Below are 19,548 nucleotides of genomic sequence, written 5' to 3' on the forward strand. Positions count from 1 at the left end.
ACTCTCTCACTATTTGATTTGGACCTGGTCGACTGGTGTCTGTTTCAGCAAACAAAGGGCCTCACGCATGATCACACAACTTGAACATATCCCACCATGTCTGGAAGAAGCGAATAATATTCTCCTTTCTCTGTATTTCTCTTGGACATATGGAAATGTAGTTAAACGCAGAGAAAACACAGACGCTATATTTTCTGAAACGCTATTTAAACCTGACACCTTTGACACACTCCATTCATTTGCTAGTCTACATTTGCTATTCTTTTACAAATGACTATAACATTTGGCTTTTCACAAAGTAAAATTTAGAGACACTGGTAATTTGAGGGATTGGGACCTTTAAGAAAACAATTCATCCTTCAGTGGAGACTCCTTAAAATGAGTAAAATAGGGACTGTGGCTCCATTATTATATGAATGCCTGTCACACTGCCAGTCCCTGGCCCCTTCAAGGTTAATGCATTTAAGGTTCTGAAAGGAAGGATTAGCTACCCCGAGCTGCAGAGAGCTGGGTTTAACCCTCAGAAAACAGCAGACAGAGTAGGGGAGGCTTACATTTTGGACTGGAAGAGAATGGACTATGAGTGAGAGGGAAATAATGTATTCAATTAATGGCAGTTTATGCATAAGTACAGAATTGTTAAGTCACTCACCGTCCTCACTGGTGTGTGTCTCTGTCCCTCCTTCATTGTCTACCTCCTCCAGGGCTCCATGTTCACTGTAGGGGCTCTCACTGTAGGCGACAACATGCAAACCATCAAGGCCACAGCCACAACAGGAGTCAGGTATTAAAATTCAAAGCTGCCCTCCCTCCCCTTTTCTCCCTCCTCAGGAAAATGTTTGAATTGGAAGAGATGTAACGTTCTAATTTACTTTGTGACAGAACATTTTTCCTTTTAAACCTCACTCCAGTGAAGATGACAGTTGATTAGACATAGAGGAAGTTCAAGCAGCGGTCATTGTCATTACTCTGTGAGAGGATCTCAAGCTTAGGCCTCTTCTTTCTAATAGTCCTCCTCTGGCATCTTGCTGTGAGAGCTGGCAGCAACGCCACACACACACACTACTCCACTGATTACCCCTGCCAGCAACTGAGTGTCTCCTCCCATGCTAACATGTCAGCAACCACCTCTTGTCTTGCAACAAAAGGGGGGGGGGGCAGCCAGGACAACAACTATTTCCTGGGCTTCATGGTATGCCTTGCTGGGGGAGACAAATCCCTGTCAGCCTGTGCTGATGTGAATGCAGAAGAAAAGGAGAAACAGGGACAGATAACGACAGGGAGAAACAAGTGATAAGCCCTGCTTACACACGTGGAGCTGGCAGGAAGCCTCAGGTTTGACCTATTTGACTCAACTAATCATCCTTTTCCTGCCAGGTGAACTTCTTTTTCCTACTGCAGTGAAGATAGAAATTACAGTGATTGTTTCAGCATGTCTCGCCTAGAAATGATGCCGCTATGTCTAACAGGCTCTACCTTGTCATGTTCCTAAACCACAGAGGCCTAATTGGTGTGTATAATTACTCATATCAACTCCACTGTCAGATGTCAGCACAGAGAGCTGCATGTTTAGTGTGTCCCAGATGACAAAGATTTGGCTGCATGCCTTTGTTCTATTCACAATAAAAGCAGAATGAGAAAACCACCACAGTCTGTCCAGCTTTTATATTTGTGCAGCTGCAGAATGTTTTTCACCTTATCTGCCTCGTTTTATACTATGTTTTATGATTTCTCACCAGTAGTCTCCACCTGCCATGCACTTCTCATAGATTGGCCCTTCCAGTTCTTTGGCATCAGGAAAGATGGTCTCATGATGGATGATGATGGTCTTGATGATCTCGTTGACATGGGCCTGGCAGGAGACCTGGTCCTGGCAGTCTGGTGTGGGCATGAGCGTAGGACCGAAACATATGGCAAGATTGTACGGGTCCATCATGTTCTCGTCGCTGTACTGTGACAGACTGGACAGAGAGAGAGAGAGGGGTGGAGGAAGGAAGAAAGAGTCAGGATTTTACACAAATCGCTTAACTCATTAAGCATATAGGAAAAGACAAACTTACTGGTTAAGGAAGGCAAAAAGGTAGCGCATCACAACCAGGACCGATCTGGGAATGGTCAGGAGGATCTTGCGGATGTACAGCGATCTCTCATACAGGTTTTCTATTCCTATGGCAGCAACAGAAGGATGACAGAGGGTGATATGTCATCAAAGTGATTTCAATATAAGAATAAAATACAGTTTAAAAAATACCGCTGTTTTTCAGTGCGGGGACATCTAAGACTGAGGGTGTTCACATATTGATTGTCCCCACATTCAGTCACATTCACTGCAATTGCTGTTCTTATCAGAGTCACAGTAAGTCTATAGAGAAGCAGCAAAGATTTACAATTGCAGTGAGCTGTAAAGTTTATGTGTGTACAGGCCGGAGGAAGTGTATGTGGCAGTGACCTTCACCTCATTCCTGTGCTGACACCACAGAGGAAGAGGAAGAGGAAGAGAGTTGGCCGTTTCACCTGACAACGAGGAAGGCGTGACATTTTTCCTGCTTGCACAGCGTAAACTGTGGGATCTCAGTTGATTTTTATGAAGCAACAGGTGCATTCATGATTCATACTAAGAGGAATAAGTAAAGAGAAAAAGAGCAGCTAGTGATGTTGCTGTGTGATTTTCTGCATCACAGAAATGTGCAGGGAGCACGTTGATAGAGAGAGATATCATGTTTATTTCAGTTCTAACAGTCTGCATGCTGACTACGCAGACTGAGTGGGAGTTTAGTCTCTATCTCTTTTTTTTTTTTACAGCATCAACATAGCGTGCCTTTTTTTTCTGATCTGTGAGTTGAAGTAAGTGAAGTTTTCAATATTGCACCGCCAACCCTTCGATGCTGTTAGCTCTGCTTTATTAAAGTGAATTAGTGATGAATCAGCCTCACGCATGAATCATACATCAATAGCAGCCTAAGTTTATGATGCACGTTGACTGGGATAAGCAGAAATATGTGGCAAAAATAGCGACCTGCCAAAATTTGCCAAATCATATTTTCAGGGGAGCTGTCTGTCTTATTGAGAGGAGGATCTCTTTTCTCTTTCCAGTAGTTTGCACCTTGTCTCTAAACACAAACAACATCTTAAACTTCTACACTCCAAAAAAGTTGTCTTTTATTTCTGTAAAACTGGCAGTTTTACAGAAATAAAAGACAACTTTTTTGTTTTCAGTAAACTTAATTTTATATTTCTCATATTGCCAACCTTTTGTGTGTTTCATTACTATACCATTTGTTCCACTGTGGCACCTGAAGCAGCCTATTTTACTTGGCTAAGCTGGGGCTGAGCGGGCTGCTAAAAATAGCCATGTCACCCTCCAGCTACTCTGTGCCATCTGGGATTTGGGCTTCTGGGATGCTTGTGATGTATTTCATTTTTCATGAATACCTAACTAGAATTCTGTAAGGCTCCTGTACACTTCAGAAGCTGCATTTTACAGGCACTGCAGCCTTATACATCACCTGCAAATACATGTGTAAGCACATCCCTACAAAGCATCTCTATCACAAAGTCAAAAAATGAAACATTTTGCAAGCATGGGTGAAAAAAAATGCAGTAGGCTGAGAGCAGCTAAATGGAAAAAAGTGATCTGGTAGCTGCACCTTATGGAATAAGGTTTTTTTTTTTTTAAATACAGAGCCTGCTGGGCACTCAGCCCACACTGCAATCACTGGCATGTCAAGCTTGGGAATGTAAACAGGGAATCCCCATCAGTCATGCAGCACAAATGTGTAAAGGTACACCCAGGACACACACTCGCGAGAATCCAACAGCCTGATGCAAGGACATGAAAACAAGCACACATGGTACACACAGTCGCAGAGGGCAAAACAGCACACACTGTGTCCATGTGACTTTGTGCATTATGAATTGTCCTTTAACATAGCTGAAAAGCTCCCCCCACCCCTTGTCATGTCTTAAAAGTTCAGGAAAAAAGCCACACAAAGAGTCTTCTGATCTGCGTACTGACTCACAGTCAAAATGACAATGTGACTATTCTTGTGAGAACTCCACCACATATACAGCTCGGCCCTGTGGACATTTAACATTCCGCCGCAATTCTGTAAGCATGGCTGCTTTTGTGCCACTTACTGCAAATAATATCCCTCAGCACTCAACCAAATACCACAGAGAATCCACAAAGTGTCAAAAACCAGTCAATGGCCAGATGAAACACCAAACAGTTAATCATACAGTTTCTGTGAGGACTATATTTAACAGGGGCTGACGGACACTGATTGTAACCACAAATACGTAAATATATACAGAATATTAGCAGCCTCCACGTTTGCATGACAGTGGCAAACAGCACATAGTTGTTAGACCACAGTGTGTACGTGGTGGCAGCTAACTGACACAAGGCAATTACTTACTGATACATGAGAGCAGATCATTGAACCTCTCTTTGGGGAACAGAGGGTTTTCCAGACCTCGGAAGTACAGTTTGAGAACGCCAGCCACTGAGTTGATGTCATGATTATTCTCATCGTCTGTCAGAGGGTCATTTCCTGAAACACAGACAAGTCAGCGGGTCAGTCAGACATCATGTGGATCTATGAATCCACAGAGGAATGGACATCATCTTCCACAGCAGTGAGAACTACACCTACAGCAACTGTCTGTTATATGTAGCATAGTGGGCCTTTATTAAGAAATAGGAGATGACAGAATACTTTGACCAATCAGCTTTCATCCCACTCGCTAATTAAATATAATCACTATAATGCATAGTAACAAGTTCATAATCTTTTCCATCTGAGGTAAAGAAGGAAACACAAATATATTTTGATTTATTTACCCAGAAAAATGTAGTTACACTAACAGAAACTCTGTACCTCTCTCAAATGAGTTCTTGATGTCATTGACTTCCAGCTGTGATCCAGGTACACGAAATATTCCTTGATGTTGGAGGCCTGTGCAAAAATGAGAAAGAGGGTGAGGAAGTAAAGCAAAGAAACACAGCGTGCTCCTGAGTCCATCTAAAAAGTCATATTAAAAAATTTGAAAAACAACTCCCTCGCTCAGCAAATAAAGCTGCTTTGCTTGGGCCTAAAAGACACATCCTGTTCGTTAAGCTCCTGCCCTTTGCTAATTACAGATAATAATGAGTCAGGGCGGCCACAATCAGGCTGTATCGAAGGCTTCCAGCTGGGACTGGAACTTAATAAGGGCAGAGGTCAAAAGTCGGGACAAATCGTAATTAGTTGGACGTTTGTCTCCTTTAAGATTTCTCTCTGAATGACCCAGCCAAACTCTGACAGCTAACTACTGTTTCATCAAACTGTTTTTAATCTGTTCTAATAACCTCATCACTTGTACAAGCTAAGCTGTCTCCATGTAAGCCTGTGGAGATGTGTGGAAAAGGCTGCAGCTCTGTAAACAGGATGGAATTTGCATGTTCCCATAACACTGAGTGAAGAGGAAGCAAACTGAAACCCCAACATGAAAACCGATGAACACTCCCATACAATTAAAGTCACAATTACAGTTACTTTTCACCAGAACCAGATATAGACTCAAACCCTGAACAGGCAGCAGTTACGAGACAAAATTGACAAAGCAAATAGAAATAACGGAGGTGGTGACTCACCATACAAATTTATGTAGCGAATGCAGCTTTCAACCACGCGGGGTATGGCCTGTCCAGAGTCCTTTGAAGGAAGGGTAAACAAAAATATGCACATTTCAGACCATTGATGACTTTGATGGCTTCTCATTGCAACTGATGAAGTTAGAGCCTGACCAATATTGTAATTCTGTACATGCTGTTACTGATATATCTGTAATAATGTAATAATGTTTTGGTTGGGCTCTAACAGGAACACTCATGATTCATAGTAAGAGAGGTGACTGACAAGTCAGTGCTCTAAGCTCTACACTCATTCCATGAATGTGTGGCTGGTGTTTTTGTTTTGGGTAAATGAAAATTGCCTGAGAAAATAGACTTGGGTCCACAACTTCAAACTGCAGATGAAAAAACAAAAACAATCCTAGAAAGCCTCTTCAACAAGCTTCACAGGCAAGATGATAGCCTCCATTTTTCAGAATGCAAAAGGACTCCCTGGGTTTACACTCACTGCAACTAACAGTGGTGATAGCTTTCAACCAGGAACTCATCCAACACTGCCCTCCACTAGTCACCTAATATGATGCCCTATGACTACTACGACTGCTGATTCACAAGCTCGCCATTTTGACTGTGATGTTGATTTCAATGTAGATTTAAGATGACAGCTTGGAAGAGAGGAAGAGAGCTGTATGATCCTGGTCTGAGTGTGTAAATGTAGGAGGGGATGACTCTTTAAGAGTGGATAGGTTTCTAAATTTAACTCCTTCAAGCTTAGGCCACAGACTTAACAATCACCTCTTCCATATGAACATGCACACTTGGTGTAAATAAAGTTAGTGAATGTTACTTTGTTGAGATTTCACTAAGACAGACTGAACTGACTTCTTTCTTGTTTCATGTCCGGTCTCTCATAATACCTTATGATTGTGGATTAGTGCATAAAAATCACTGGACACATTCTGCAGTACATTTCAGTTTTAGTGTTGCTAAATATAATATGTGTCTTTTTAATCTGAAGCATTCTGTATTTACATTAACAAGACCTTATCTGAAGAGTTCGGAGCAGAGGTGGTGAGAGGAGACACACATTCCTCTCGCACCACAATCATTTTTTTTTTGCCTTGGTGCCAGCTGCTCCTGCACCTCGGTGCTGGACAGTGGGCTCTGTGCACATTTGTAATGATAACACTAGATCTGTTTACAGCCCTCAGGGGTACACAATGGGTTCAGACACAACAACCATGCCAAAATTGACTAGCTACTGTATCACTGAAGTGGAGCTGTGAGGGCTGAGGCCAAGGTGTTGGGTGCAGCTACGTTATGTAATGTAGTCTGTTTGGCTCAGAGGGACTGGGATGACTGCTTTTTATCAGATAAATACAACTTAAAGTGTTTTTGAACTCTTTTGAACTGTCTGTCTTAGTTTACTCACAGTAAATTTGGTAGTTAATATCAGACACAAACACAACATGAAGTGAAAAAATGTTAATGCAGGACAGATAAGGAGCAAAGGCAAGCAGCATGGGCCCCCCAAGATGCCTCAGAGAGTCTACCTGATGTCGAGTATGTGAGTTCCGTCGTCCACGGCTACAGAGAAATGTCGCAAGAGTCAGATAAAGACAGACAGAGAGAGAGAAAGAGAAAATGCAAGATCCAGATTAGCACCACAGCAGCTGCCCACCAAAGCTTTTACTGAGAGCGCAGCGTCATTCCATTCTGTGCTGGCATCTAACCCAAAAGAAAAGAATGGGAGCTGGACAGGACCAGGTGGGACTGGACACGGCCACCAGTGAGAGGCAGGAGGAGGGAGGCAGCACACCTTATCAGTCTGGCATCTGCTCACTGACTGCCATTTATCCTGCTGTTTACACTGGCCTCTGCTCTCACTCGAGAGGAGGAGGAGGATAGAACATCTCTGCCAGAGCAGCTCAGTGATGCCAGGTCAGCAGTGAGTCAGGGGAGCTGACGAACACAAACATTTATCCCTCCGACTGCTGCTCCACTCCTCCTGACACCCTCCAAAATCTTTCAATGCCACCCCCTACATGTCAGATGCAGACCCCAGGGTTCACTGACTCATGAGGAAGGTTTCCTGAATCCAGCACAGAGATGCTGATGTTTAATTGTTGTTTTAATCATGAATCAAAGATAAGATGTTTTAAGGGGACCCACCAAAAATGGCCAGAACGCCAGAGCAAGACAGAAAATAGACAGCAGGAGGAGCAAAGTCAAGCAGCAGACTAATAATGAATACCTTGATAAATGACTCCAAATTGCCATTAAATAACCTAACATTAAAAACAGAGCGGGGTCTAGCCCGCCGGGTGCCAGTGAGGGTTTTGAAGGGCCCATTGGGATGTCTAGAATACAAAGAATGCATTAAAACAAGCAAAGCAGTTTATCTCTTGATTCTTATTTTAAGTCACCTTTCTGTCCTCCAAACACCTTATCTTTGATGGACAGGTGAATAAGTACACTTCCAGATAATGTTGGAAACTCATGAATTAACTTTTCTTCTTTAGAATCTTTTCTTCGCTCTCTCCACAAGATATCACAGGCCAGAAAATGTCAGGCCTGCAGGGAGTAGTGTGTGTGTCAGCATCCACCTCATGACACACCCTGTGGGGTACGGTCTCTCTTAGTGCGTATGTGACTTAATTCAGTTTGGCTTCCTGTGACCTGTGGACTAGGACTAGTGCTATTTAAATATCAACACTTAGGATCTCTGAGTTATTATTTCAAGTGTATATATTTAAGAAACATTTAATTTCTTCAGCCAAAACATGTTTCATGCTAACTGTTGTTGCCTTAATGAGCTGCAACAAAAAGTAAAGTAGACTAGGTGTGTGTTTTAAAGATGCTGCCGACATTGTGTGCATGTGTGTATTTTACCTTGTGGTCATGTAGTCAGCTCTGTGGCCTGCAGTAAGGAAAGAAAAGAGATGTGAGTTGGTTGTGTGAACTTGTCAGGACCTGTCTCTAAAGTCCCCGCGGTGAATTGTGCATACGGCCGGTGGAGCATTTTGAAGCCTGCCATCTGTCCACAACCGCTGGCCTCTTGAGGGGGGTGCAAACTAAACCCATACACATGCATGCACACACATACACACTTTGACTGCATTACACTCACAGTGCAAACAAAGATCTACTGGGATACAGTTTACACACTACGTGGGCACACAGACACACTAACCATTAGAGAACAACAAAGAGATGCAAGTTTGGACAAGAAGTACAAAATGGTTTCCAAATGCTTTTGAGGAACAGGAGAAGTTTTATAAGTAAGGCCATCTGTTCCCATGAACAGGATCTGACCTGACCTGTCTCTGTATCTGAGTGACTCATACTGTACTTCAGCTCAGTGACAACAATATGATTAAGTGGGAGAAGTAGGAGGCTTTTCTTGTCCTCATTAGCACACGCCATGACGTTACTCATTAGGAGGACCAAGACCACCAGGACTGCCGGTTACTACAGAGACTGACAGATACTAGTAAAGGCCTCCAGCAAATCCCACCAGTGTAGAACAAGGAGAGCTAGCCCTAATGACCGCCTTGCCACTAATACATGTCGGTCCATTAAGTTGGGAGCAAATCAATCACTAAGAAGGATAATACAAGTTCACAATCCCCCTCAGCGTTGGCTTGCCTGGCTAAAACCCAGATTACCATCTTGGAGCTTTGACTGGTGGAAAAAGTAGGCAAACAATGGGAGGTCTGCCACAAAAAGAGTTTTAAAATCAAGCAAGAGGGTAGAAAATACTTGAAATTATTTGCTATATATTCAGGGTGGATAGATATTAGAGAAAAAGTGTTCTAATTTTGACTGAAAGAAAACTGGTGGAAGTAAGATTTGTTTTCAAAAGTACGAAATACACAGAACAAGAAGTGGGAGAACTCAGGTAAGTAAATGCACTGCGAGGCTACCTTCACCGAGCGTCCTCTTCAGTAAGTCATGTTTGGCCTGCAGTTTGGAGATGAGATTACTGCCCTCCAGAAACTCCCGAAATTTCTGTGGAGAATTGAGAGTAATTACACGGTGGCCCTGAGTGCCAGCTAGAGCACCCCGCTCTTAAGACAGCAATCTGTGATAAGATGGCCAAGGGCAAAGGACACAGGCAGGGAGCCTTTTTTAAAGTCTTTATCAGGGCATGTCCATCTACAGGCTCCAACAAGATAGCAGTTAGCTTTACAAAATGGAAATATTTGGGGAGAGAGTTACCCCTCTGCCAGCTGATCAGAAGGAATCAGTGCATGAGATGAAGAGATTTAAATCAAACAGAGCTTATTAAACATTTTCTAGTCAAGATAAAAGCTTTGACTTGTGTTTCAGATTCAGATTTGTGTTTATAATGAAACAAGAAAAATCCGACATTAGTTATTCTGAAAAAACCTAAGAACAGAAGCATCAAAGAGAGTCTGTACAAGAGATTTATTTCTGTTATGCACAGAAATAATTTCACATAACCCTTTCATTTGACACTCACCATGAAATAGAACTGCTCCGTCTCTTGCTGGTTGGCCCTCCTCTTGGCGATGCTGGGTTTGCTGAGGTACGTCTCTGACACGGTGGACTTCACCGACTCGGTGGACCTGCTGTGGTGAAAACATTCGGACACATCATAGTCTTCGATGGTCACCATGTCCTGGATGGTAGTGAGTGTAGCCTCTGATGTCTTTTTGATCTGTGGGAAAGACAGATGATGAATTAGAGAGAGGGGAAAAAAAGCCACCTGCTTAAAGGTTTGATGTCATCTTTTCAATATCACAACATTACACAGCAGCTTGTTTCATCACACTTGCCTAAAACCACTCTCTCTATCCCGTGACACTCTGAAAAATTCAGCTTTGTTCTGACAAGATGTTTCTAAAAAAAAAAATCCTCTGGCTGTTGACTCAAATCCAAAGCAATCAATTTACATGCACTCAGCGGGGCCAGAGGTGAGCAGTGTCAGCTGGAGACGGTATATTCAGTCACAGGCTTTTTAAGATTCATTTCCGTAACTGCCTCTTTTCCATCAACGATGCTTCTCCTGGAGCTTATAAACATCAGGACCTGGCCAAGCGTGCAACGGCACTTACTGCAAAGAAATGTTCAGCCGGCTGCAGGGCCTGACTGCGTACATTACTTCATGATTTAAGATGACACGGTACATGACGTAAAAATGGGAGGGCAAAAGTGTTTGTGACAGCTCCATAAAAGATAAAGATACCATAACCTGATAAAAAATTGATTGTGACTATAAATATAAATGCTGCAATGCTCAGTTGTAATGGTGTGTCCTGAGCTCAGTGAAAGATTCCAAGAATATAGTTCATATATAGGGAGGAAAACACATGTTACATGGAAATAACCTTCTCTGAGAAGATTGGGAAGATTTTTAAAAGGTTACTTTAATAACACGTAGATCCATATTGGATAGGACATTTGTAGAAATAGCAATGTACAGGAAAATAAGAGGCAGACAAGGAGGAAGAGTCTGCAGAATGTCACTGTGAGCATGAATCACTGATGTGGACATGCTGCAGAGGAAACGAGCAACTCTCTGGAAAGATCCAGCAAAATGCTCCTCTGCATTTGACGGAGAGTGAAGTGCTGTGAATATCTCAGTTAAATTGTATTAAAAGGTGGGGGGGGCAACACAGGTCAACAGATCCCTGAGTGAAGCACAGCTGGAATTCCCCCTAATTATTCTTAAAACTCTGGCAGCCCCCAAACGCAAAGCTAATGACCCTGTTTCAGTGAAGTGACCTCTCTGCTAATGAAAGAACAAGGTGGATTCTGAGACAACAGAAGATTGTGGCTTGTTTCTTTTAAACTGACCTATGACACATATTGCCTGCAAAAAAAAGAAAGAAAGAAAATAAATCACCTGAAATGAAAAGAGGACTTCATAGCTTTTATGTGTCGTTGTGATGGATTACAGTACTGACGTACATGCTCGGGCACACAGTGTGGATGCGGTTACAGTGTTATCCAACCTATCAGGAAGCAGGTTGGAACAACAGCACACAAAGGAAACTGAGGATTCTGCACTCCATAAAAGAAAACTTTTTCATGTTTACTTCAAATTAACATTACTGCGTGTGCTGCATATGGTGACAACAACATTTTACATTTCGACACTGTAATGTTTCCTACAGAAAAAATGGTTTCAATATGGAGTGGAGAGTGGGTATGGCTATGATGGTTGCTTTTTACATTATGTTGGATAGTCAGCAAAAAGAGAGAGCAAGGCTGCAGCTGCACCAGCCTCTCGCAAAAGAACAGGGCCAGTGGGGACCATCCAGAAAGTGAGCTGCTGCAAAGAGCAAACAGCGACTGGTGAAGGTGTTAATAACAGAAAACCTCTCTGTTGCTGTTTTGTAACTTCTGCATGCTGCACTTGCATATAATGCATCAAGGTACATTGCAATGATGACTGTGTGAGCACAGCGAATAGGAAAATCTGCTAACATTTTTATAAAACAGGTAACAGAGTGTAACATGCACACATTAGTTACACTCTCTGAGAGTGTTTGGGCTCCTTTTCTCTATGTCCCCAGCAGCTTCATCCCGGGTGGCCCCTTTGCAGGCGAGAGGCCCAGCTGTCGTCATGAGGACAGGAGCCATGCATGCGAAAGAATCGCTTCCAGTGAAAAAGCTGTTGAGTTTATCCATTATTCAGCAGACGAATAGTTACCAGTGTTCACTGCTGGGCTCAATTACAACAGAGTTCTTAAAGGAACACTTTGGAAATGCCCATTAGTCTTTGCAGCTAAACGACACACCTGGAGAAAGTCTCTGTTTAAGTTTCTACAGTTTCATATCAACATTTCCCTAGAAAACAAAAAGCATCAGTCTGGTTTACATTCAGTCATTCTCCTCTGAGCCAAAAATAACTTCAGTACTAAATAAATCCAAAATATTCCACTCACCACACTTTGAAACAAGCACTGCTCACATCACTCCACAGTTATTTTAACATCTATCATCACAGTTTTGAAGTCTGACTCCTGTCCATAGCTTTCAACAGACCCTCTGCTAAGTGTGTAATCTGCTGATCATCCAGCTACGAGCACACACACAGGCTTTGATGTGCCTCCCTGATATTTATCTGAAGAAAAACAAACACTCCCTGCAGAGGAGATGGTATTAGATTGCTAAAGTTTAGTGTGAAACATCTTGAGAATAACCGTTAAGTGTGCTTGTATGTTTGCTGAGCAAAGGACAGAAACCAGAGGAGGAAGATTAGACCGTGTGAGCTGTGGGTCTCACAGAGGCATATTACATTGAAATACTCAGATTATGAAATAATGAACAAGACAAATCACACTAGCTGCAGAGCCAAAGATGATGTCCATGGAGAAAATACTTAAAAAAATAAATAAATTGCATTTGTCCTTTCTATGTCCCATCCCACCCAGCACTGATGCTGAGTGAATTATTCTGTGATGTTTTCCTTTCACCATTTCACAAGAGTCAAAGAGATTTGAGGAAGCAGCTGCACTTCTATCAAGCACTGCCCCGTAGCTTTTCCTGTCCACATAAAGACAGACGCCCCTTCTCTCTTGTACGTTTTGACAGTAGAGCTTGTAGGTCGCCACAGCGCTTTGAAAAGTTCAATTTTCAAGGATGTATCTGGCACGCCAAGCCCAGGAAGAGAGGCCATCTGGTGATCCTAACACGAGGCAGCAGTGCCCTCCAATTCTGAGCCACCAGGACATCCGCTTCGGCGAGGCAGGCAAACAAGGACATGAAGCAAGCGGGGCTCGTCAGCTCAAACACACACACTGAGAGTTGCTCAGTTGCAGAAACAGTGTACATACTGGAGACAGTGGGAACTGTGATGACATCAGCAGGAACTAGACCGGTCTGTGTACACGCCGAAAAACAACACACCCAGTGATAACGTGTGTGAGGTTTATGTTCACTATGAATTACCAATTTTTTCATATTTTTCTAGTAATGTTTCATTTCTGAAGAACCAAGAATAGTTTAAGATTACAATAAAAACACTCAAAGGCTGATCAAACATTATTGATATTTTGATTAGTTATATTAAATTGCACTTTATGCAACAGCTTCCCATTGAAAGCCTTTCAAATGGAGGAATTTATTGTAAAACAATACCAGGAAACATTGTGTATTTGTTGGTGTGTTTTACAGCAAAAGTAGCCCGGTGATTTTCTCCATGTTTCTGGCAGCAGCTTCAAATATTGTAGACAATAATTGAACAAGCCACAGCGAGCTGAAAATCGGACCCCTCCAACTCCTCCACCTGTTATTCTTTGGCAGCATATCTGCATAGGACTGTAGCACTTGTGTTATCATCACTAACCACAGGAGTCCAAAACAAGTGGATCAAGTTTTTCTTTTAGTATTTTGCACAATGCTGCTACACTATATATCCATTATTCCTCACTTTGTCCTGAATGCAGTTTCAAGAGATTTGACAATTTGATCAAAGGAAAGTGAAATGTCAGTGAATGAAGAGGGGGTTGAGGGACATGCTCCGAAAAGAATAAAAGAAAGAAAAGATGTGGATGAGGAAAAAAGACAGAAAGCAGTGAGAGCTCATAGAGGGGAAGCAGGTCAGACGTGGTACAAAAGCCAGCCTGATGGACGTGACTGCACTCTGCGAACCAGCTGAAGTCAAAGCCTTTCTTCCCTTTGTTCAAATAAAAAAAAGTGTCAAATTACTCAAGCATGCTGCTGAAACATTAAAAACAATACAGCCAGAAAAGAGAAGATGCACCTCTAACGTCAACAACAGAGCATTGCAGGGCAGGTTTGTGCAAATAAAAGGAAGAAGTGAATTCTACCAGTGGGAGCAAACATAGAGGCTTCACAGAGTGGGTTTGATGGCTACCTGCAGGGCATGACAGGGAGGTAGTGTGTGTGTATGCAACTAAAGTTCTTCAGAGATCATCAGCAACATTTTCTGTCTCACCTAGGTTGACTTCTGGCTAAAGTTAACTTTCTTTCTTTGCAATGCTGTCAGCAACAAAACTCCCAACTGGCACACAAAACAACAGGAGCCTAAGAGACATGTTTGACACATCTAAACCTCCCTGCAATACAAATACCTGGGTTGCGATTTACATTTCTGTGGCACTATTTTACCTCTTCGTTTTCTATCTTCAGAGTAGTCAGGCGAGACTGCAGCTGCTGGAATCTGAGAATGAGTTCCCCATTCACCGGTGGTTGCACCGAGATCTGACACACCTGGGGAAAAAATGAGAAATGGCTCCGTTATTAAGCAAGAACCTGACATCTCAACCTACTGTAAGGAACAACTCTGGTTTAAACAGGACTCAGGTATTCCAAATTCTTCTTCAATTGCTGGGCAAACCTCAGTGACTTCTGCCAAGTGAATGCAGACAGCCACACAACAGCTAGTAAAAAGACATGATATCAGCATTGTGCCAGCCAAATAGTAAAACTCCTAACACATGTTGAGCTCCGTGACTGCAGTGAGAAGAATAACACATGATTTGTCAATTTCAGTGCCCCATAAAACCCGATCCGGCAGCACAGACGCAATAAAAAGCTGCACTTAGGCCACTGAATATCAGACACTGTTAAATCCAAAACATTTTTTTTTTCAAATAAACTCCAAATTCACCTCTATGTTTTTAAAGCATTGACGAAAAACATTTATATTTATAACTGTGGTACATACTTCATCTCCCATGTGAGGCTGGAACTCAAATTTGGCAGGCGGGCAGAAGGCTGTGGGGTACATCTCCATGAACCTCTGTCGGTCGCTTCGCGGGTCCAGACTGTCCACTGCATTCTCAATGATGTCAAGACCCTCGTGGCGTGACGTCTCTAGGTTGTATTCTGCAGACAGGTAGGTCCGCAGTGCCCGATTCAAACTGGCATGGTATCCCAAATCGCAGCACTGGACAAGCAGAAAAACAAAAGCTGCCATCAGACTTCTAGGCTGAAACAACTCAAATATGATTAGTTTCAGGTCTGTGTGAATGCATAAATGTTGCTTAACTGATAATTTGAATTGTTTAATCTGACATTTATATTTTCGATGTCAACAAATGTCAACAAAAACAGTAAAATAAAGATAGCTCCATGTTACAGCTTTATGTAGAAAATGCTTCAGCCAAAAGCCAAAAATGTCTTATACATTAAAGGTGTAAAGGTTTGTTTTATGTTTTTTTATTTGTTGAAAAAGCCAAGTTAACAATGTCTAGCGACATTGGCATGTTTGAAAATAACAGCCAATCTTACACATGCTTGTAACTGTCCAGTCAAAAACGTTGAAGGTTTGACCTTACAACAAGAAATTTCCCAGCACTTTTTGAGGTAGGAGTATTGCCTCTATGTTACACATCCTGAATGTTACTGTTGGGATCCAATGCTGATTTTTAACAAATACAACTTTAGCCAAGGTGTCTCCAAGGAGGCATACAAGCCCCAGGCACTCCCAGTTAAACACACACACACACACACACAAACCCCCCAAAATGTCCTGAATGATCAGCAGACACACTGCCAATCTGCTTGTACACTTTTGTTTTCAGCTTATCATCAACAAATGTGTGCAAGCCTTCACACACAAACACACATGCGCCCTGGTGAGTTGTGAAGGCTTGTGAGCAAAGTGGGGAGAGGGGTAATTTCAGCGCACAGCATGCTCCCGAATAGAGGTTGCATTTCTCTCTCTCTTTCTCACTCTCTCTCCTTCAGCCCTGCCTGGAATATAAAACCCCTAAAAACCCTTCCTTCTCCTGTTTCCTTAGAAACGCCACAGAAAGTAGTGCAGCAAGTTTATGCTGCTAAAATAATAATAATAACCCAGGTAAAACATATTATAAATAAGTCATATGTAGCAGGCAGGTTAAACAAAACAATCTGCTGGTAAGGTAGAGGAAAGGCACATGATTGGAGTCTGAAAGCTGTGGGGAAAAAAAGGACACAATGTCACAAAAAATAAAGTACAGCTAAATATAATGAGCAGGATTCCAATAATGAGAGAGGATAGAAGAGGGGAAGAATGGTTTTCATCACAGAAGCTAATAAGCTGCTTTAATTCTGCCCTGCACTGTAATTTCCATCCCACAGTCTGGTGTCCGAAAATGTCTTTTATATTAAACCCAGCTGCTAAAGTCATCAGTCTCTCGGCTGATTGTGATGTTAAATCTTTCCTAAAGGTCAGCGAAAGCACCCCTACACAAAGAAACATAATAAAATCTTCCTCAAAAACTCCACTACCGCCAAAGTGTGTGACCTCTAACGTTTTCCAATCTCACTGGAAGCATTCTGAAGAGATCCTGTGGTTTCATACTCACATCAATTAAGTCCGATATGTCGTGGATGTAGTACTTGAAAAGGGATGAGTTTGTCGCCTCCAGTGTCAGCAGGTACTCGTTCCGTGCTTTGATCGACTTCAGCTTGTTCTCCGAGTACTTGGCTTGACGCTGATGAGAGAATCAAGAGAAACAGACAACAACAGAGACAGCAAGACAGTTGAATTTAATGAGCGCAGAATTGCCTTTTGACAAGTGATTATGCTTTTATTTATGAGCATGCACTTCACGTCACAGAGCTGGGACTGGATTACAGGCAAAACAACATTTTCACTAAGCATTACAGGAAGAATAAGTTGAAGTTGTTCTGTTATAAACAGAAAAAGAAGGAAAAGAAGAACTAAACAAAAACAGCCTGTATCCTTCACTTCACCTATGATACCTCAGTCTGTCTTTATCCTACATTTCCTCTCTCCCAGACAAACAGTTACTTAGTCACCGTCCACTGACCAATGGTCTCTGACTCACACACATGTTTCCAAATCATCCATATTTTAACACTTCCCAAATCCACTGCTGGAAAACATATCTCATCTAACAAATAGCAGGCCTGTTCAGAAAGCTTAAAGTGTGCTTTTATTTATTCGAGTTAGGCAAATAGGATTAAAATGTTTCATGATTGTGAACTCCCGGTGTTTTACCTTCTCTTTCATCTTCTCAATCTTCTTCACAGAGCTGCGCCTCTGGTATTTGTCCTCCATCCGGATGCTGAACACAGGATCACCCCTGCCTATCTGCTTCTCCTCTTGCTTCTCAGCCTCCTTTAGCTTGCTCTCGGCGCTGATGCTCTCCGAGTGGTACATGTGGTAAGTCTTCATCACCTGGAGACGCATAAAAGTTAGACATATGCTGAGTCCCTATGCATCGGGCAAGGAAACTGGGCCATCTTTGTTGAGAAATGTCGAGTGTGGGGACTGTTCCTGTGGGGTCAAAGGTCAGAACAATCCATCTTCATAGCTGAGACTGACCTTTTCTAACCCACAACTAAGGCTTCCTTTCATTCATCCCAAATTGATTCAACTCGTCTCACAGCAGGCTCTCCCTAAACCACAAACCAAGTACAGGCTCCTTCCTGCCTTTTTAATGCGAGGCTCTCATATAACCACATCAACCACAAATCACTGCAGCTAAATCTAACATGTGGCCTTCACTGCTTAATGTTTGAAAAAAAAAAAAAAAATATATATATATATATATAAACATATAACTTGACAAGACATTTAAAGAGCATTTTTTTCAAAATTTTGTACATTTTCTTCTTTGTTATTTGAAAGTAGATATATGAAATATAGACCAATATTTGTGCTTTTTGTCACACATGCAGCATCTATTTTTTTAAAGCCCAATTAGAAATGATTTAGTACTACTATTTAGTAGTAAGAGGATTGCAGTTGCTCGAGAGTTGACCGTTGATAAGAGCTACTTTCTGAACTCTGAGTCATCACCTTCAGTGTGTGTGTATTACTCATCGTACTCAATGGATCCATTAAGCAGTGACTCAGATGTAAGTAGCAGGTAAACCACAAAATACATACAGGGAGTTCCTTATGAGAGCTGAGGAAAAAACAATTCAACGACAGTAGAGGCAGAAATATAAACGCAATTCCTGATGCTAAGTAGGAGGACCCACTGATGATCAGGAAGTGAGGAAGAGGACATAAAATAGGTGTTGATGAAGAGGAAATGAGACGAGGAGGTTCATTGGGTTCGTGGCAGTTGGCCAAATGTACTCATCCGAGTACAGGGGCAGAAAATACATTCAAACCCCCAGGAGAAGGCTGCAATACAGAGCACCAGTGGTTTAACCTGGAATGAACCAACTCCAGCAAATTACAGCTTCACAACCTGTGTATGAAATGCACTTGTCTGCACAAAACCTCAAACATCGACAAAAACAGAGACTCACCCATCTCAAAATCTAAACATCACAATCTAAACGCAGTTATTTCTGTACCAGTGGAACAAGAGAGATTTGTCTGGAGCCCTTTGCCTTTGGTGGGGTTTGGCCTAACTGGAACCAGTTTAGAGATGGGTGACTGACCTTGGGTTGTGTACTCCTCACTTACTGGTCTGGAGTCTGCCACTGCTGTGTTTACTCTACTGCTCTTTTTAGAGGGACATATTTAGAGACAGGCCAGACCTGTTATTTCATTGGCAGAGGCCGACATCGGGACTGCGGCTGTCTGATGCAACAGCTTCCCAGTGTGTGTGTATGTGTGTGTGTATGAGACTATGTGTGTGGACGTGTGTCCTCCTACAAGGGCTAAACCGGGTCAAATCTGGAGTGTAGACTTTTTGAGAGTGACACACATTTAGTTTAGAGTAACACGTTGCTACAGCCTGGTGTAACCACTCTCCATAGCGAGAGGACAACTAAACATGAGCACAACACAAACATTAGCCAGTATTGATTAACTAATAACACAAATAATTGCAAATTTTACTTTTACTTTAGACCTTCCCAACTCAGCTACTCCTTGCATCCTTTGCCAGAGTTCACTGGCCTCTCTTTGTCCATAGCCTATGTGATTCATTAAACCAAAGTAACAGGGCTGATTTCTGTAGTTAAGGCAGAGGAATTAGTTATTGATTCATTCAGATACACCAGCAAGGTCAGATGTACAC

General features: G+C 42.2%; 1 protein-coding gene across 5 annotated transcripts in view; it reads right to left on the reverse strand.

Annotated features, from left to right (window-relative positions):
* srgap1a (SLIT-ROBO Rho GTPase activating protein 1a) overlaps positions 1–19,548 on the reverse strand; it is a 66,995-nt gene that overhangs the window by 11,683 nt on the left and 35,764 nt on the right. For 3 of the 5 annotated variants that reach the window (XM_028408501.1, XM_028408500.1, XM_028408504.1), the window contains exons 5-18: positions 17,565–17,744; positions 16,906–17,034; positions 15,279–15,500; positions 14,720–14,821; positions 10,101–10,298; positions 9,541–9,625; positions 8,507–8,534; positions 7,869–7,974; positions 5,636–5,696; positions 4,881–4,958; positions 4,419–4,553; positions 2,061–2,166; positions 1,737–1,961; positions 653–732 (exon numbers count right to left, since the gene is read on the reverse strand). In XM_028408501.1, coding sequence (XP_028264302.1) covers positions 653–732; positions 1,737–1,961; positions 2,061–2,166; positions 4,419–4,553; positions 4,881–4,958; positions 5,636–5,696; positions 7,869–7,974; positions 8,507–8,534; positions 9,541–9,625; positions 10,101–10,298; positions 14,720–14,821; positions 15,279–15,500; positions 16,906–17,034; positions 17,565–17,744 — 1,735 coding nt within the window. Of the gene's footprint in view, positions 1–652; positions 733–1,736; positions 1,962–2,060; positions 2,167–4,418; positions 4,554–4,880; positions 4,959–5,635; positions 5,697–7,167; positions 7,202–7,868; positions 7,975–8,506; positions 8,535–9,540; positions 9,626–10,100; positions 10,299–14,719; positions 14,822–15,278; positions 15,501–16,905; positions 17,035–17,564; positions 17,745–19,548 lie in introns of all 5 variants that reach the window. The other 2 variants (XM_028408503.1, XM_028408502.1) reach the window with 1 other exon arrangement.

This window comes from Parambassis ranga, chromosome 6, assembly GCF_900634625.1.
Source record: "Parambassis ranga chromosome 6, fParRan2.1, whole genome shotgun sequence".
Taxonomy (NCBI): domain Eukaryota; kingdom Metazoa; phylum Chordata; class Actinopteri; family Ambassidae; genus Parambassis; species Parambassis ranga.